The sequence below is a fragment of the Thermobia domestica genome, chromosome 8, assembly GCF_964235325.1.
Source record: "Thermobia domestica chromosome 8, izTheDome1.hap1.1, whole genome shotgun sequence".
NCBI classification, from domain to species: Eukaryota; Metazoa; Arthropoda; class Insecta; order Zygentoma; family Lepismatidae; genus Thermobia; species Thermobia domestica.
Window position 1 is genome coordinate 69,514,012 of NC_137461.1, and position 21,730 is coordinate 69,535,741.

General features: G+C 37.4%; 1 protein-coding gene across 2 annotated transcripts in view; it reads right to left on the minus strand.

Annotated features, from left to right (window-relative positions):
* Positions 1 to 21,730, minus strand: part of Schip1 (Schwannomin interacting protein 1) — a 523,495-nt gene that overhangs the window by 167,132 nt on the left and 334,633 nt on the right. For both annotated transcript variants that reach the window (XM_081768603.1, XM_081768604.1), the window contains exon 5: positions 13,900 to 15,537. In XM_081768603.1, coding sequence (XP_081624729.1) covers positions 13,900 to 15,537 — 1,638 coding nt within the window. The remainder of the gene's footprint in view (positions 1 to 13,899; positions 15,538 to 21,730) is intronic.

Sequence of the window (21,730 nt, forward strand, 5' to 3'; positions counted from 1 at the left end):
GATTTTCCACTGATATGAGCTGAGTTTAGGCGTACAATCGTTCTTCCCTGTTCCCATAAATTTTGCCCCTGATGTGTATGTGATTGGCAAGGTTACATTATGGATTGCTGCCATCTGGGTATACAGGGTGGCCCAAAAATACTATAGGTATACAGTCTCGTACTGAACCACTCATTGCTTTTTATATAATTTCTTATTGTTATCCATACAAGTATTGACTTAGTTTCTTTATTTGTTCTTAATGTCTTTTTACTTACAAATATATCTTAAGCTAGGAACAGCCGAAGCAAATAAAATATAACCTAGAATGTTATACATGATCAACGCTGAGGTGTATACCTACTTTCGGGCCACTCCGTATAATCACGGATGATGAGTATTGTAAACAATTGTCGCGGTTGGATGCAAAAATTTAAAAGAAGTGACCAGTACTACATTATTGAAAAGGGATAATCATTCAACATGACAATGCTCGGCCACATAGTGCACTTTATACGAAACAGGAAACTGTAAGGCTATTAAATTTTCCTCTGTTGCTCACCATACTCTACCTACAATACACCGTTGGATTATCATTTGTTTCTGTTCCTACAAAAAAAAAAAAAAAAAACTTTCAATGGGAAGAAAATTTAAAACAGAGAGGGTGTAGACCAGTGACACACCGCGGGCAAATACAGAATGAGAACCACACTTGAGGGCAGGACAAATTAAAAATAAATAGATAAATAAAAAAATACAACATATCAGGCATATATTTACGCACGAACCACAGGTGCTCGAAGCCTGGGCGGCAAATTTCCATGGCTGGCAATTAAAAAAAAAAAAAAAGAAAAAGAAAGAAAAGAAAAGAAAAGAAAGAAAGAAAAATCGAGATTGAAGCGAAGAGAAGTGGCTGTACCCGTAAGTAGAAAGAAGAGTCTGCCCACGAGATGAAAATTTGTACCAGTTTGTGGTTACGACGCTACTGGTGCTAGAAGAAGTGGAAATGAAATAAAATCTTTAAATTTAACGTCGTACGGTTATGCTGGTTAGCTACAGGAGACGGTGATGATGGAGAAATAAATGAAATGGTGGGATGAAGAAAGTGGGAGGAAACGGGAGAACCCCAAGAAAACGCACGTTCACGGTGTTTGTCCACCACAAAGTCCACACGGCGCGAGCTGGGATCGAACCAGGGAGCCTAAGTACCGGAGGTGAACGCTCTACCACTGAACCACCGTGCTAGAAGAAGTGGAAGCTATTGCTTATATTTAGCTGCCAGCGTAAAACTATTATGATATTTTGTATTTTTTAAATCACTTTCTGTGTTGTTTTTGCTTACACATAACTGAATACGAACACATACGGAGGAGGGAGTTCTTGGCCCCAACGGCGTAGTGCGAGGCAATTTTTAATGACCTGGGGACGATAAAAATTTATATACTGCCCTGCTTACAATGATAAAAATTCAAGAATATAGCTACAAGCAGGGCCGGATTTAGGAGGGTGCAAAGGTGCCTGTGCACCTCCCCTTCGTGCCTATACACTACCTAAACTGAGAAACTAGCAGTAAGTTTTGCAAAATCAATAGTTTCAGTCAATTTTCTGAAGGTTGAAGGAAAAGGATTCATCAGAGCAGATACTTAGCATTTCCAAGGCAATTCCTCATTCACACCACAGATGCCTAAAGGTATTTAGAAATTTCAAATTTAATTCAAATGTACTGGCAGTTGTTTGGTGCACTCCTCTCAGGAAATCCTGGATCCGGCCCTGGCTACAAGTATTCTATTCTGTACATTTTAGTTGCATTAGACGTATCGTGGTTCTTGTTTCCTGCAGTTAGGCCAATTAGAGTCTCAGCTAGAAACCACTGCCCTGTTGTAGAATGGAATCGATAGCTACTAAAAGCCTAAAGTAAATCTTTTTCACTGTTAAAAGTCATTTCTTGATTCACATATAAGATTAAGTGTTACAGAAGAGACCCAGAACAGAGGCGGATCTACAAGGTAAAAACTGGGGGCGGGGAAACCAGAACCCAGACTATAATAGGTATATCATGAGTTTATTATAAACTTTCAAAAATGCATAAATAATACCATCAATTATTTTTGTCAGTCAAAAAATATAGGAGCCTACGCCCCCCGGCCCCGGGCTAGAACCTAATCTAACGTAGCCTACCCTTCTCTACTCTGTCCTAACAAGTCTGTACTAGCTCTTAATTAGTTGATAAAAAGTGAAAATTTAACATTGTACGCAGTTGGACCCCTTCTGTAACACAACAGCCTAGCTACATACAGTATATTATGATGACTAGGTACACTCATTCAGTTACATATAATTAAAAAGAACTACAAATCATACTAATGACATGTGATAAATACACTCTATGCCGAGAGTTAATAAGCTAGCTAATAGATGGAGAGAAATATTTAAAAATAATGGTCAATACACATATCATGTATTAAATAAACGTCTTTAAAACTCCAAAGGTTAGAATTTTACCTAAAAAAAAGGACAGAAATTTGCAACGACCTGATATAATGTCCTAGTAAACATTTCAATAAAAAATGTCGCTCAAGTGAGTTTGCGTTCATAGACAACAAGATTTTACATAAAAATATCAAATGGTAAAGGTTTTCAACATGTGGAAATAAGTGTTTTTTTTTCTCGATACTTTTGCATTATATAGTTGATGTCTATATAGCATAGGAAAATTAAACCAAACATGACTCGAAATGGGAAAAAATTATTAAAAAGCAAATTTTCATTTTATCACATTCTATGGACTTCCCTGATACTCCACAAAAAAATCCTAAAATATCCCACGTGGGCAACCGCCTGAAATGTCATCAATATGGCGTCCACGCAACTGCGACTACTTATGATTATGCGGTAATATCTCATCACAGAACTGAAATACAAACTTCGTTCTGGTGCTAAATTAAAGATAAGGCATTGTATAAGTGATTTCAGCTAATATCGTTATTACTTATTTCCGCCATTTTTAAATATGGCGGTTATTACCTTCAAAATTAATTTTCTCCGTTTCATTTTATTTGTTTTAAAGTAGATTACTATGAAACTATCAGATATACGGAAAAACACATCGAAGTAAACGTTATAGAGTGGAATCTCACCTTTCTAAAGATACAAATATTATTTCTGTATCTTAACAATTAAGCGAACTACTCCATTTTCTGTAGCGCAAGGTATTGAATTTTAGGACTTACGCTAAACATGTGAGAATATTTTTACAATTAAAGGCGGAAAAAGGTTTGGAAAACAAACTTTTAACACATTTTCTTTAAACCGCTGCGACTTCTGAGAGAATCGTCAAAAATAGCACATGAGCAACCACCTGAAATGACGTCATCAATATGGCGACCATGCAAATACATTCATTTATGCTTATACGAAATATCTCATCACAGAACTGAGATATGAACGTCGTTATGGTGCCAAGTTAAAGTTACATGATTCAAATGATTTCTGTTAATATATTTTTATGTGTTACCGTCATTTTTAAATATGTTGGGTATTATCTTCAGCACTTAGATTACGCTAAACATATGCAATTACAATAATTCTTTTGTGCGTCTGTAACTCCATAAAAACTTGCCAGAAATGCTCAGTGGCATAACATTGCATCATCAATATGGCGGCCAAGCGATGCTGATAAAAATCTTCTACGTAAATTTAAATAGACATTTTATATTATAATAGGGTTGAGTGTTCTCTAGGGATATTTTAAGTTGATGAGTAAATAAATATGATTGTATATTCACAAATGTTGAAAGACAATATGTAATCCATTGTTGTCGGTTCACTTTGTGCACGCACCGTCCAAACCCCAACGTGGCCGGTCCCAACTCGTGCTAGGATTTAGATTTCTGGGCTTTGAGCATCTAAGGCCATTTAGCCCTTCACGATTTGAGGGATCGGATGACGTCCCTCGGCGAGCACACAATACGGGGAAAGAGAAGGAAGAAAGGATTGGGGAAGGAAGGAAGCGGCCTGGGACCTATAAGTTAGGTACCACCCCGGCATTTGCCTGGTATAAGTGAGGAAAACCCAGGAAAACCTCATTCAGGGTGGCTGGCCTGAAAAAAAAAACGTGTTACACTTTTTCAACCGAGTGCCCCCACCGGGAATCGAACTCGGGACCTCTTGCACCGAGGGCGAGAGCGTTAGCGACTACGCTACACGACGCCACTCAACCCGTGCTGAGAAAAGGGAAATGACCCCTTCATTATACACCTGTTACCGCATACCTTGTGGTGGGCTGGATGCTTTGAGGGGGAGATAGGTTTGAGTGGTGCTTGGAATCATGCAACTATCTCGAATGTTCAGCACCCCGAGCAGCTCTTCCTCATAGACTGTTCCAACAAGCCCGACAATAACCTACCGGAGGAGGTGAGGTTTAGTCTATCCTCCGAAATGGCCAATTAACTCGTGCCTTTGGATCCGGGAGAGTATGTGTAACCTCATCATGTTCTCAGTAAGGTAGGTAGCTTCTGCTGCTGCCCCTAACGGCAGAGGTGAAGTTTTCGGCTGTCTTCCGAAATGGGCAACTAAGCCGTGCCCTTGAATCCAGGAGATAAGGCTACGTGGTACTCCAGCATGTATGAAGAGTGAGTAGTTGGTTTGCCCAGGGTGACGGGTCCAAAGCCCTACCGGAAGTATGATATAGGTACTGCAATCAATGAGCGTTTCATACGTGCTCTGGGGTCCGGGATGGGATACCTAAGGCCTCTTTCACATTATCCGGCGATTTGCCGGATCCGGTTCCGGCTGTTTGCCGGATCCGGTTTCGGCCCCTTTCATATTATCCGGCGTTTTGCCGTGGATGAAAAATATGCGAGCAGGGTTGCTGTGCAACTGAAGAAACAAAACTCAGTGACTCTTGTCGTGTTGTGGTGGTTGTAATGGACAGACGCAAAATTAGTTTTCTACTCGCCTTGTTAAGACACAGGCAGAAAAAAAAAACGCCAGAGACACATACGGGCCTGTTTGTTACCGAATGAGAGAACATGCCACATACAGAAAAGATGTGCACTTTTTATTAGAGAAGCGGTATTTTGGAAGACATTTTTCTATACTGTTTCCACAATTGATAAACTTGGGCAAAATAGCGGCCCGGTTCTGGATATTTAAAATACCGTTCCGGTATTCAACTGTTGTGACTGAGAAAATCAGGCTAAAGTCCTCTCGGGATAGTCAACCGTTGAGGTCTATCCGAGAATCTCAAGCCAACATTCAGCCACTGACCCGAAGACTGGTCTGTAGGCATTATTATTGTTATTACTAGCTGTTATGCCCGTTCTTCGCACGGGTCAGATAAAATATCAATGTAAACAAACTGAACAATGAGAGAAGAATTAAGAAACATTTCTAAAATTAGATACATTTTGCGTGGATATATATCCAACAACGTAGTTTTTTCATTGGGAAGGCCGATGGGGGCTGAATTTGAACGTAAATACTATCGGGAGTATCAATATACATCTGAGCAACCTCGATAAATATGAATTCGACACAAATATTGGTCATTTTCTACTACTTTTACATGTCCCGGTAAACGCCCCCTGAGACCCCTCCCTGGTTCGAATTGTGAAAAAATCGCCTCTGCTCTTCAGCCGATACCGTAAAAACTATGAATGTGACACTAACATCTGTCATTTTCTACTACTTTTACATAGAAAGTAAACGCCTCTGTGATCCTCTGGTTCCAATTTTGAAAAAACAACCCCTCTGGCTCCCAGTCGACGGGGGCTGTATTTGGAGGTCAACGCCTTGGGAGAATCACCATTCATCTCAGCGACAGCGAAAACTATTGATTTGACACTAATATTGGTCATTTTCGATTATTTTTACGTCTCACAATTCTCCAGCCCGGTGACTCCCGGCCCGCATACAATGGTGGCTGAATTTGAAAATCATCGCTAATGAAAGTATCACTATTTATCTCAGACCGCGAAAACTGTGAATTTCACACTAATATCGGTCATTGTGGATTATTTTTTACATGTCTCGGTGATCTCCTGGCCCAAGTTCCTCAGCTGATGGGGACTAAATGTGAAAGTAAACGCTATCTTGAGTTTCACCATTGAGCTCAGTGACCCCGAAAGCTATGGATTTGTCATTAATATCGGTCATTTGTCATTATTTTTACATGTCTCGAAATTCTCTCCCCCCTCTGGTGATCCCCGGCCCGCATACAAATGGTGGCTGAAGTCATCGCTAATGGTAGTGTTACCATTGATCTCAGCGACCGCGAAAACTATGGATTTGACACTAATATCGGTCATTTTCTACTACTTTTACATGTCCTGGTAAACGCCCCCCTGAGACCTCCTGGTTCGAATTTTGAAAAAACGCATCGGTTTGATCTGGAGCCTGGACCAAGGTACCCGTGACCAAATTTTGGTAACTTTCGGTCCACTCGTATGGTCCCTAGGCCGCACAAAGACAGACAGACACATAAACTTTTTATTTTATTTATATTAGATTATTATTATTATTATACTATTTCGGGTTTATTCTTTTGTTTTAAGCGTTCCGACTATTGACTCAAGTCTCTTTAAAGCACTGCTCTAGTCTCTGAATTCAGAGGACTATTCAAGAAATTACAGCCAGATAATTATAAAATATATAAAGTACGGTATATTTATCAAATATCACATCATGAATTCTCTCTTGCTTTGCGTAGCAAAATAGTACATAAATATATAGCAAAAGACTGTATTGTTGAAATATTTGATAGTATATATTTCAATTTTGGGTCACCACAAATTTATAGAAGGTCATTTGTCCAGTGCTACACGGACATCTCCCAATCTTCTATTACATAGAAAAATAATAATTTATATTGATTTCGACACTTGGGTAGTATTGGTCGTTTTCAATTAATTTTACATGTCATCTTTCCCCATATGTTGTATATACAGGTTTGGTTAATTACTCCAGATGTACTGGGCTAGAACATAACCACATACACAAACACAATCCACATAACACAAAACCACACGCTCCCATATTATAGCAGCCACTTTCTGCTCTTTCCTGGCAACACTTGCTTCCTCCCCCAACACCCATCCGGTAGTTTGCCGCGTATATGTGAAGAGCGTCATTGCTTGTAATGTCCCGCTTGGCTGTACACGGCAATTTGCCGCGCCGGATTCTAGCAGGGAGATCCGGCTGTTTTTGCTCGCCGGATGAATGTCCGGCGACCGCCGCACATATGTGAAGAGCTTCATTGCTTGCAATGTCTTTCTACCTCGTCCGGCAATTCGCCGGAACCGGATCCAGCAACTCGCCGGATAATGTGAAAGGGACATAACGGACACTTGTACCTTAGGGGCGCTGAGGAACTGGGACCGTTCATCCCAGGTTTTGTTGACCTTACTGGATGCAGGGTCTACGACCCTACCAGGGTAGCTGCCGCTCCCAAATGGCCATTGTCTTTAAAGGTAGACAGCTTACGTCAGCCTTTGGGTCTGGTAATATACGGTGTAGCTCTACTGTAATTAGAAGAAGTTCCGTATTGCTTGAACGACCCTACCGAGGGAGGATGTGGTGGTCCCTCCCAATGGTGGCCTACAAGTACCATTGGGTTCAGAATGTAGTTTTCCTACAACGTGTACATGGTACCTAGACAAGTAAAAGATAGGTAGCCACATATTGCTTGGGCTACCCTACCAGGGAAGACACGGCTTCCAAATGACCATGTCTGTGTTGAACACACGATTTACATCAGTCATTGGTTCTGGTAAGGTACAGTGTATCTCTGTCGTAATTAGAGGGAGCTCCGTATTGCTTGGACGATCCTACCGGTAGGGGAGTGTCAGATTCCTGCCTGCAGGGGAACTGAACTTCGACTGGGGAAAAGTGCCTATTCCAGATATCTGGATAACGGTTTCTGATCCCAGTGAAAAAGAGGGAACTTTGTAGGATGTGGGCTGGCACCAAACTCAAATGGTGACTTAACACGTACCATTGGATCCGGGATGAAATATGGGAGTATCTCGACGTGTGTGTGGTACCTCTACACGCGAAAGCGGTTGCCAGTTGAGCGATAGAGGTAGGCAGAGCCCTGGACTGAACTAGACCCCTCGGGTAGTGCCTGTGGCTCCCAGATTAGGTTAGACTCTGCCGGGCTGCGGTCATGCCATGTGATTCGGTAGCTCATGGAGGCCAATCCAGGAATCTGGGTAACGGTGAATATTTGTGGGAGATGAGCTTGCTCTGAAATGCACGAGTACAATTCCAGCAGAGCATAGAAGGATTGGCTCGCTAGCATTTCTCTATTAACAGTAGGCAGAACTTCTGTCACGCAGTGGACGTACCCCACTCCCTAAGAGAATAAGTGTTACACGCCAAGGTTTGACGTTCATATCTCAGTTCTGTGATGAGATATTTCGTATAAGCATAAATGAATGTATTCGCATTGTCGCCATATTGATGACGTCATTTCAGGTGGTTGCTCATGTGCTATTTTTGACGATTCTCTCAGAAGTCGCAGCGGTTTAAAGAAAATGTGTTAAAAGTTTGTTTTCCAAACCTTTTTCCGCCTTTAATTGTAAAAATATTCTCACATGTTTAGCGTAATCTAAGTCCTAAAATTCAACACCTTGCGCTACAGAAAATGGAGTAGTTCGCTTAATTGTTAAGATACAGAAATAATATTTGTATCTTTAGAAAGGTGAGATTCCACTCTATAACGTTTACTTCGATGTGTTTTTCCGTATATCTGATAGTTTCATAGTAATCTACTTTAAAACAAATAAAATGAAACGGAGAAAATTAATTTTGAAGGTAATAACCGCCGTATTTAAAAATGGCGGAAATAAGTAATAACGATATTAGCTGAAATCACTTATACAATGCCTTATCTTTAATTTAGCACCAGAACGAAGTTTGTATCTCAGTTCTGTGATGAGATATTACCGCATAAGCATAAGTAGTCGTAGTTGCGTGGACGCCATATTGATGACATTTCAGGCGGTTGCCCACGTGGGATATTTTAGGACTTTTGTGTGGAGTATCAGGGAAGTCCATAGAATGTGATAAAATGAAAATTTGCTTTCTAATATTTTTTTTCCTTCTCCAATCCTAATTTGCCTATACTAATATAGCATGTTATTCCGATTTGAGCAAAACTTTTATCAAGGACACGGGCCTTGATAAGAGTGTTCTAGCCAATCTGCATCAAGATCTATATGGTAAAGACTCAAAATGTACGCTTAGAAAGTGCTTACAAGTAAATAGATCAAGCAAATATAAGATACATCTGTATATTACTAAATCTGGAGACTTGGCATTTAACCAGTACATAAGTTTTATGACATAAGGTGCCACTAAGGAAATATATTTTGGAAATTGGACGTGAAAGGGAAGAAATATGGCTTGCAATTGTTATAAGAGGTTAATATCCTTAATATCCCGAAGTTCCTTAAGGTTAGGGACGGAACATTTGATATTAGTGAAAAGCATATTTCAGTAGTGTTTAGATATTCGACCCGGAAGGGAAGAAAAGGGGTGGAAAAAAGTGTTAGGTTTTGAAATTGTTATATTAAGATGTCCATATCTCGGAATCTCTGAAATTAAGAAACTTCAAATTTGGTATTTAGAATTCTCATTTAAAATAACTAAAGATATATTTCAATGACTTTTTAAAAAATATCTAGAAGGAAAGAAAAAGGAATGAAGTTATTCACTAAAATACATATGTGATGTGTTCGAATTTCATGTAAAAGTTCAATTTAAGATAAACTCTATGTGAAAGACACAGATAGGTGATGATAATAGAACAGTAGAAAGAAATGCAGAGGTCTTATTAAACGCTTGCAGGACATGGGTTTAGAAGAAAATGCGAAGAAAACTAAATACATGGAAGTTCGTCGGGATCGTAATACGACAAATCATGGATGCGTTGAAATATCAAATAATACTTTTGATAAAGTGGATACTTTCAAATATCTAGGATCAATATTAACGGACGAAAATCATATTCGCGAAGAAATTAAATGTCGCCTAAAAACAAGGTTCATGCTATATTCAGTTCAAAATCTCTTGTCGTCGCAAATTCTGTCGAGGAATTTGAAACTTAAAATATATAAAACGATAATCTTACCTGTTGTTATGTATGGTTGCGAAACATGCTCGCTTACTCTGAGGGAAGAACGTAGACTGAAAGTATTTGAGAGCAAGATCCTGAGATGAATATTCGGACCCAAGAGGAACGGGGATGGGGAATGGCGGAAACTTCATAACGAGGAACTACATAATTTATACGGTTTACCTAACATTGTTAGGGTTGTCAAGTCTAGGAGGCTTAGGTGGGCGGGTCATGTAGCTAGAATGGAAGAAAGTAGAAACGCTTTCAAAGTTTTGACTGGAAGACTAATCGGAAAACGACCATTAGGAAGACCTAGGCGCAGATGGGAGGACAATATTAAGATGGATCTAACAGAAATAGGAATACAAAGTAGAAACTGGATTCAGTTGGCTAAGGATAGAAGTCAATTTAGAGTTTTGTGAATGCGGTATTGAAGCTCCAGGTACCATAGGTCATAGAGTTAGTGTAATGAAACAAACAGAAGGACGAATGGAAAATATGCTAAGACACAGTAACACGTGGGGTGGATGTGCTAGCCAATAATATATAAAGCTACATGAACTGACATAAAATCACTGGTACTTCCGGTTTACATGGAAAATTGAAATTGGGCATATCTATAGCCTTAATAATCACGAGGAGAATCATGAAGATAATAGGAAAAAGAAGAAACAGCATGCTTGGCCATCTTATTCGGCACTCCAATTGGATTATCGTCTTGATAGATGGAAAGGAAGAAGGAAAACCAGGAAGAGGAAGACCAAGTGTAGAATATCTAGATGCAGTTATGAAGAAGAGACCTTCTCAAAGTATAAAACAACTTTCCCAAGATAGAAAAATTTTAAAATTCCCACATTGCCCACCCAACCTATGGTTGAAGTGAAAAAGAAGATAGCCTTAGGAGCGAAAGGTGTAGTGATATTTGCGACCTACGACAAATGCGATCAATAAAGAAGTAGTTGTACCTTAATCTGTAGACTCTAGTAACAATTGCGATCAACTGAAAGTGTCCAAATATTAATTATTGAGATAATTTATGAAAAAATATTATTGTAATAGCACTGTAATGTAAAAATAATAGCAATTTTGTCACCCAACAGTCTTTGGCTAGTTTTTAGTCTCGATATGAAATGTTAATCCTAAATTTAATTCAAACTTACAAGATGATCAACAAAGTGATCGGAATTATCGCTATTCATAATTTTGAATTTACTTTCTCAAGAAAGTGATTGCAACTGTCTCGGTTTTAAAATTTAAAATATTCACTTCATTCCTTTTTGGTCGTAAAGAAAAATATGGAAAAGAGTGTTTTAACAAGAGAGAGAAATGGAAGGAAAGAAAACTCGATGCGAGGCCGTAGGCCAAGCAAACACGGACGTCTGAGGGCTAGCTAGTATTAATATAAAATTGCCTGTATGTAAATTTGTTGGTTAGTAAGATTAGTGAGGTTGATGTGAAGCAAGGTATAAATGTCAAAGTTGATTGCACCTTGATTTAAAACTATCAATACTCTACGATATTTGTATCATAAGTATTAGATTGATGGAAATTAAATATTTTCCTTCCCTAATGCCACAAATGTTAGAACTGCAGTGCCTGGTTAATCAAAATGGCCTGATTAACCGTCTGTAGTCACACATTTTTGGTATTGTTCAACCAATGACTGGATTCCGTGACGAAAGAAGTCTTGAGTCTGAGATGCGGAAAGACGTCATCAACCACGCATTGTATCATCCGATCATCAGGAAAAATCTTTCCTCCCAAGAAGTGATCGAGATGCCAGAAGGGGTAGTAATCAGTGGGGAAGATATCGAGGAAATATGGTGGACGATACTCAGGGCCTGCACCTGAGTGCGACACCATAAAGACACCATGTCTGTTGACCATTGCTGGATGCATGTGCACAAATTTGCAGTGCATCTCATTGAGTTCAATTCTATAATCATCTGCAGTGATGGTTTTACCTCGTCTGGGAAAAGGGTGATGGATCGCTTCTAGCATAGACCACCATACCAGACACACCTTCTGCGGACTTCATCACAACATATCCGTTGTCCTGAATGTTTACGATTTGTCCTAGCAAATCCAGTTTTCATCTGAAGTGCCCATCCGATTCAAGAATTCTTCTCCAAACTCAGAGAACCGCACATCTCCAAACGGCGACTCTTGTCACCCTGTTTTAACTCATGTGGTAACCATTATTTCATCTTTTTCTCACCTTACTCATTGCACAGAGCTGCCGAACGGCAGTTTCTATTATGGTGTATGCCTAACTTATATCGAATGACACAAACATTTAAGAACACTGTGGAGTGTTCTTGAAATCATTCGAATATAATGTTGGATGGTGCCCACACGTCTAATTTTGCAAAGCGTTGTCACCGGAACGAAATTCAACAATTGAACAAGGAATATTGCGTTCGTTCACCATTCCTGGCCCAAATGTAGTCTTAATATTTTTTGCGGTTTGTTGCGCAGAGTGTTCCTGTTGAATTTGTAAAGAAAAATCACTTGCGATTGTGTGTCCTCCGTAGCGCACTTTCATACTACCCTGTTCAACAACACTTCTGCCTGTCTGGGTATCCCAGGCTGTTATGTGTGTACATAGTTTGTGACGTTAGACGCGTGACCTTAGTCCATCGCTGAGTTGGGTTGCTGAGGTGAGTTTTTCACCAAATGATATTTCGCTCGCACCAACCTAATTGTAGCCGCAACAGGTTAAATTTAAATTCATATTTACCTAAAGTTTAGTACTAGTTTTTTAAAACCATATAATCATTATTAGCTTAAGGAACAACCTAATTTAGAAAATAACTTTAAAACTAGTTGAATCCAGTGTTGTTTTATTACAATAATCTCTGCTGTTCTGTGTAAAACGTAAAATGCGCGTTACATGTATATTGCAATGTGTAGTTGTATATTGTACTTTGCAAGCGTAGAGCATATTACACTGAAGCGGGGAGCTCTTTAGGCAAAGGGCCCAATTTGGAGCAGTCGGTCCAATCGGCTTAAGTCTGGCGCTATTCCACTTTCCCACGATATCTGTACATGTCCCATTTTAAAGAAGAATAAGAGTACCGGTAATAGATTCGTAGTGTTTTCTTCGTTGTTTTGTGGATAAATTGACACTGGTATTGGTATAATTAACCTTCACTCCAGACGCATCATTAATTTCAACTTTAAACTTTACAGTATAGGTCGCTTATCTCGTAAACAAAACACACGTATTTTATAAAAATCAAAGTGCTTTTAGGAAATTTTCGCTGAAATATTTTATTTACAACCGGGGAAAAGAGGAGAGACTCACTTCTTCACAATTTACCTATTTCAAACCCAAGCGATAAAAAACAATTGAGAATCCTTACAAAAATTACGCCACAATCTTATAAAAATGATTTTTATTTTACGAAAGCTATTATGGATCATATATATATTTTTTAAATCATAGCGTATGTGTTGAGGAGTCTCTCAACCCTCTCCTATTTCAGACCGCTCTCAACTCAAAGTGTTCGTTATTGTACGGGAGCCACAACAAACATAATGGAATAATTTTTACTTCAGGTAATCGTTGGAACATATTTTTTATACCGGAGAAGGGTTAAATCTCTAGTTCTCGAGTGATTTTAAATGGAAGTAATGGGATTAATTTTGAATCATCAGAAAGCATCAGAATGTATATAGAAGAAAGAACACACAATGTTGTTCATATCAATAGTTGGGAGCATTTGCTGGTATTAATATACTATGAGCTACAAATATATTATATTAGTAGTAGGAGAACACAAAGCAAGACAAATACTTACCCATAAACTCTGGCGAAGATTGCTTCTTTTCTCTGGCAGCTGGTACGGATCTTCTATTTACCAAATAATCGCGACTTCGGGTGGAAGGGCTATATTCACGCCTGTACACTTGCCCCGCGGAATTGTCTTTTATCCTGCGATCGCCAGACACCGGACTGGATGACACAGACTTTCCTAGTGGTTTATGATGATGGTGGTGATGATGATGATTGTTGTTGTTAATATTATTGTTGCTGGAAGAGATATGATTGTTTCCCGGATTCGCATTTGCCGGAAAGTCTTTGACAATTTTGCCGGTTACCGGAGGATCACTAAACTTAACGCTATAGTTTATCTCCATTTTCTCTTTTTTACGGGGCACCACTTCCTCACCACCACTGTCAATGTTACACTCTTTCTTCTGCGAATTTTGTTCTTTGTTAAATTTCTCGCTTGACGTTTCGTCTTTCTCCTTTTCGTCGTCATCATCAAGTACCTTCTCTGGTTTCTTAAAGTCACTCTTATTGCTCGCGTTCAGTTGCTCCTTCTTATTAGCAGGAGACACACTAGCACTTAGCACTGTGTTCAGTTTTTTGTCACAATCATCCGTCGACAGGCACTTACCCTCACCAGCACTACATTCTTGTTCATCTTCCTCTTTTTCCTCTTCCTCATATTTGTACTTGTTCTCTTTGACGTCATATAAATTGTCCATTACACTCGACATGGATTCCATAACACACTTGTCTGCCAGCACTTTCTCTTGAACAAGAGATAAGTCCTCTTTGGCACCCGAAAGAAACGCGTCGGCCATTTTGAGTTTCGTGTCCGCCATTTTAGTCGCTAACGCCACAGCAGCCATGCCATTATTATCGTTCACTGCTACTACTAAGTTTTTGTTAATTTCATCGTCAATATCTTTCAAAGCTTCTTTTGATTGGGTTTCTTCTTCCTTATTCTCTGCTCTGTCTTTGTCTGTCACTAGTTGTTCTTCTTCTTCTTCAGCACCGCTGATCGCAAACACTCTATTCTTCACACTGTCACCACAAGTAACGGCACCAGAACCAATATCATCATCAACATCTGAAGAATCGACTTCACTAACGATGTTGTCATTAGGGTCGTTAACAGTAACGGTGGCGTTTTCGTTAACGTCGTCGTCGTCTTTAACGACTAGATCTTCGGTGAGTACGTTGACGTCTTTTTCAGTATCATCAACAACCACGTGCTTCGCTTCACTGTCTACTTCCTCTGCTGCGTCTACCGATGGACAAGTATCGGAAAGATCTACTGGAATGTTGAATTTGGATTTATCATAGAATGTTTTCTGAAAATTTTCTACCGAGTCCAACTGGTTAACACTGTCAATCTCTGGGTTGTTGTTGGAAGGATCTGGGCTTTGGCTCTCGGGGAGGTCTTCTTCGTCTTCCTCTTCCTCTTGATCGTCCTCACTGTCGTTCCCAAGTTGGTCTGCGAGGTGTTGGAAGCCTGGATAATTTGGGTTGATGATGCCACGTGGAAGTAGCTGTAGCTTCCTGCAGTTAAGATTATGGTCCGGTCCGTCAGAAAATGAATCGGAATCACTGTCTTCCTGGCTGAAGCACCGATACTCGTCTCCCTGTGGTGAAACGTCCAGAGAACTCGAACTCTGCTGACCGTCTGCAAGATGAAATAAGAATAAGAAAAATTAAATTAGTTATGTCCATTATTTTGAATTAAAGAAGTAGTTATGAATAAGCATGGGTAACAATATAAACTAATTTTCAATGAAATATTAACGAACATATTGCCATTATATCGAAGTAAAATGACAAGGATACATAACGTGATGGACATGGTTGATATTGAAATACCAATTATTGGTAAAAATAATGATCGATCATTGTTCATGCAAATAGTAATCTTATTGCTCATGCTACTCATTACTGTTATTTAACAGTGACGCAGTGACACCCTATTTATCAGTAATTCTTTATAATTTTAGTAAAAATTTAATGTGCACAATTTTCGCTTTACGTAAATTTATTTTAGTAATAATATTTTACGTTTACTTTTATGTTTATCGGGGGTAAAGAATGTAATTTAGTTGTCAAATAAAAATAGAGATTTAAAAGAAAATGAATCGGACAATTACATTCCGATTTGGTGAATTCAATTGCTGAAAATGATTGCTAACACTGGATTCAGCACCAAAAGAAACAGAGAAAAAGAGGATGTTTAATGGCAGACCGTAAACAGACCGAAAGATAAATGAGGGCAAAGTACGGAGATAGAACATAGAAAATGTCCGGAAATGCCATGTTAATTTTGAAACGACTAGAAGGATTGAAGTCAAATGTTGGATATGAGGAATACATGTAGAGCTCTACTAAATAGGCGTAATGTGAATCATGCGGGACATTCTGAAAAGCCTCCATGTTGGACTTAGCGCAAGAAGAATATACGGGAACGGGGTCATGCGACATTGGCTCTTTACGCACTCGGTCTATTGAAATCAATAGTGGCCAATACAATTTGAGACATTTGTAACAGGAGGCGTTCCATGCCATGGCAATGTATCAATACTGTCGTTAAGGTGACGTGAATGAGGAACTAAAGAACGTGTAGTACGGTCCATGAGCACGTTGTATGCACAAGTGATAGAAAGAGATAGAATCGAATCCTGGAACATCAAGAAGAATGCATCGTGTAACGGAATGAGAAGTAGTTCGACTGGATGAATGCTGGGGTGGTATCTTGTACAGACAACTGTCCCATTCAGAGTTCTGATATACTAATGACCTACTCCAACGAAACGTGCAGGTTATAACACTGGTGATTCTTCTCACAACCAGTTACATACAATTGGCAGTTAAAACAATGTTCACATTACGCGTATTAAGTGAAGGTCTACATCATATTTCATATCCAACATTTGACATCAATTCCTCTACTCGTTTCAAAATTAACATGGCACCTGTAGACATTTTGTACGTTCTATCTTCGCATTTTGCCCTCATTTATCTCCCATCCTGTTTACGGTCTGCCACTAACACCCTCTTTTTCTCTGTTTCTTTTGGTGCTGAATCCAATGCTAGCAATCAGTTTCAGCAACTGAATTCACCAAATCGGAATGGTCTCTTGTGAGTTCTGCTATATTGAATACATACAAACAATTGGTTTCATTCTATAGGAAACATACTGAAAAAAAGAAGCATTGACTCTACTCATGCGTCAGAGTTGGAAATTCATCTCCAATGTAACTAACGCTTATCATCACAGCGGAAAATATACTGATACGGCACAAACAAAAACAGCGGAGTATACACCAAAGCAAGTATCCAATGAAAATCCAAATACAGTAATTGAGAAAATGATATCGTGATTCAAAATCTCAAAGGGTAAGTTTGACAATGAAGAAAGAAAGCTGGAGGTCAAATCTAAATTCCTTAAAATTTTGTGTTCGATTTTCAATAGACTGACGTGATTTACTGGAAAAGTGAATATTAGTGATCCCACGTAATTAATTCTATAACATGCAAGATCTTTGTGTATTAAAAAATAAATTGATAAATGTGTCTTTGGTGTATTCCTTTGCACCTGGTTTCAATATGAAAACAAAATAACCACTCTCACTCAAAAGGATAAATTAAATACTCTGTATACTTCAGTGAATAAATAAAATAATTATATATAATGAACCGAATTCTTATTATGCTCTAGAACAGTGTTATTCAACCTTTTTTGCCCCTCTCGTACCGCTAGAAATAGTTCGCCATCCAAGCCTGTACCCCTGAAGCTGTTTAAAAAGAAATTAAATCGAAATGAACTTATTAAAATTAATACATATGTTCTGTTGATTAAAAAGGGAGACAAATAGAGACCCAATAAAATAACAACCAGTGGACCAGTCACAAGACTATTTACAGAGGGATAAACTGCACATCCGAAAAAAATTAACATGGGAAACTTCAAAATTTTCTTCAACTATGATCATTCAATAAATATTGGACATATCCTTATTTTAGGATTACGTACCCCCAGAAACATCTTCACGTACCCCCAGGGGTACGCGTGCTCCTGGTTGAATAGCACTGCATACTGTATAATGAACAGAATAGTTATAATATTCCAGTGAATGAATATACAAGTACTATTCTTTATCTTAAATATTATTATATAATAAGTGAATTATTACTTAATAGTGCATTAAGTTTTTTTAAATTAACATGGAACAGAATGGACAATTAAAATAATATTTTTTAGTGCGAATATTTGGTACGTGGAAGGTGAGAGAATAATCAAAGCATTTAAAAATAAGAATAACTTGAGGCTAATTGTGTAAACTGGAAAATAAACCTTCCCACAACAAGCAATAACATAACACCTAGCTGACCTCAATATGTGTATTTGTAATCTGATCTATTGTTTGCAAAAAAAATTAAAAACAAAATATTTGGTAATATTCTGGTGGACAAATACACGGATTTTTTAAAACTGAACAAAAAATAAAAATAACCTTTATATTTGTATACATAACAATAATATTTATCAAAAAAACAATAATTTAAACATTTTAAGATTCAAAAATATAGTGCCAGCTAGTTGTGACAAACAAGGACATTTACGAGCATAAAAAAATAGATTTTATAAACCAAAAATCATTTTTTTTTTGGAATCATTCACTCAAAATCAATCGATCATTTATTCGGTTTTCACCATTTTGGACTCACTTCGTTCCGTTCAAAGCTTCAACATGAAGTCTCTGAGTTGCTGTCGGTAGGACATTAAGTATAAACTCAAAAAAAGTATAACTTATGTATGGTATTATATAACAGGTTAAAATTATTTATTAGCAATTTACATGTTTTTGTAGTTATTATATGCTTCTTTTTTTTAGTACTGTAATATATTTGTGCATTTGACTTATGTGTAATTGTTTCTTTTATTCTAAATATTAATTAATTACATTATGCATTCTTTTTATTATTTTTATTCAATCTCTTTTTTCTACAATCTGTCACATTTAAATAAAATGTCATAAATCATTTAGGTAATGGTCTCCATGTAACAAGCAATACACTATAACTATAATCCCACTATACTACCTGTTCCATTATTGTGGTACACTAATACACTTTACCTATTACACCGTTGTAAATCAATTTTATATATATATATATATATATATATATATATATATATATATATATATATATATATATATATATATATATATATATATATATATATATATATATATATATATATATATATATATATATATATATGTTAATATTACATTATCTTGTGATATGTAAGATAAAGAACTAAATAGTTGTAATACTTCTTTAAATGAATAAAATAGATAATGCACACATTAGTTACAATACGCTAATGAATAAATAGATTATATAACGATAATAATAGTTATAATGCTCCAGTGAATAAATAGAATAATGAAATGAATAGTTATAATACTCCAGTGAATAAATAAAATAGGTAATGAACAAAACAGTTATATTACTCCAGTGAGTGAATAAAACGGTTTATTACAATCACTGAGTATAATAAAATGAATAGAATAATCATATTATAAGAATAAATGGAATTGGAAATATATCAGTCATTACATTTTACTGAATGAACACAATTTATAATAAACGGAACAATCATTATACTGCAATGAACGACTGGACTATGTAATAGTCCCGTCACCAAAATTCAACGAATATACAAGATATATAATATTCCGAACAGTCTTTATATGCGGGTAAGAAACAGAATAATATTATAATAGATACTGCCTGTCTGCAGATAAGATAAACGTCAGGTCCTTTTTTTCTTTTTTCTGAGAAATTAATATTTTGAAGATGCTCGATTCTTTCGGGTTCTTTATTTCAATCAAAATTTGTTACCAGTACTTTAAAATTCAGAAGAAGACTGTTTTATTTGAAAACAGGTAGCAACTCGGAATATGAAATTATTGAAAACTCTTTTTCCCAAAGGGGACACTTCCTAGTGTTTTGCTTGTGGAATATTCACATTACTTCGAGATGCTTCACTTCCCACAGTGGTGGTCTGAGGAAAGCACTGACCAATACTGTTACAATCATTATTATTGTTAATGTATTTTAATATATGAACCGCATTTCTCATGGTGGATTTGTCCATTATTTATTGTAACTTACGGCAGGCCCGTAGCTAGGATTTGGAAGAGAAAACTAAGCTCGTGTCTGCGACATTCTTCAGCTTTCCTCAAACTTTCAACTATTTATTTAAATAAATAAATGTTAAAAATTCGTAGTCAGAACTATACAGTAAGATGAAATCAAATTAGCTTCAGTGTTAGCACCGTTAGTACTTTCGTACTAAATCTAGTACCTTTCTTAATATTTTAGTGTTCTAGCATGTTCACTAAGTCTAGTACTTTTTTCCTCCTTGGGCCGCGGTGGCTCAGTGGTAGAGCGTTCACCTCTGGCGCTAGGGGTATCGGGTTCAAACCCTGCTCCCGCCAAGTGAACTTTGTGGTGGACAAACACCATGCTCGTGGGTTTTCTCGGGGTTCTCCCGTTTTCTCTCACTTTCATTCCACCATTTCATTCATTACTCATCATCACCGTCTCCTTTAGCCTAACTGGCATAATCGTGGGACGTAAAACTCAAAAATTTCATTTCATTTTTTTCCTCCTCTTCTTTTCTCATAAATACATTTTGGAGAGAAAAAGAAATCAATCTCTATCGATTTTGTGCTGTAACTTATAGTTCATTCAATTGAGGAAAATAGGAAGTAAAAAGTGTCAAAGAACGAAGGGTTAAAACTAATAAATGACCACAGTAAACAATATTACAAATTTGGTGATCCGTTTAAACAGTAGGCTATTAAGGTTTTAAAACTCGATTTTCTCAATAAGCCCATTTTATGATAATTCTTATTTTCTCCTGACATTCTCTATATTTGCCATACTTGTGTTACTTTAGTGGTTTTACAGTGAGTTCTAATACGACAATTAAGCTGGGATTCCGCCGGATTTTTAGTTTGGGGTTGTAAAGTAAAAATTGAAAGGGTGTAAGTGGTTTGTACGGTTAGTATCGTATTTTTACTATATAAAAAAATAAAGTTGAGGTTTCTTTCAAGAATGTGGGGGGTCACTTCCCCACCCACGGAGAAGAAGAAACTGCTGGAAACTTTCTAATTAGATATTAATGTCGTAAAATTTCAAATAGGGTGAAACGGGAGCAGTTAAAATTTTAGTACTTTTTCCCCAGATCTAGTACTTTTTTTTTTTTTTTTTTTTTTTTGCATAGGATAGTACCAAATATTTTTGCTGGGTGCTCACACTGGTTAGCCTTGTTCAAAACAATAACCAAAGTTTTGACGTATGATTTTTAGTTATTGTTTTAAATTAAAACCAAAATAGCACGTATTTTATTTGAAGTTATTCATAAAGTGTGTGTTGTTTTTAAGTTCGATTTTCAGTGGTGGCAAATTGTGTTAATGACCCATACCCCTAAGGCAACTGAATAGCTCTTTAAATTACCAGAGAATAGGCGAAGGTAGCAAAAAATACGAGCAATGAGATTCGATGTACTGACCATATATCAGCCATAGAGCTGTACTGAATTGGAAAACTAGGAAGGTGATTGTCAGTTTCGGGAGGTTTGTCTAACTCTTTGAAATCAGCAACTAGCCACTTTGCTTTTTAATGAATAAAATGTATTACGAAATACCAGTGGCGTATTTAGGGGAATGGCTTCCGGGCTTAAGCCCCCCCCCCGAAATCTTATTTAGTATAGTAAAGTAAATGAAATATATGCAGAATTTTCACATTTCCAGGCAAAACCCCTCCCGAAAGTTAGCAAAGCCCCTCCC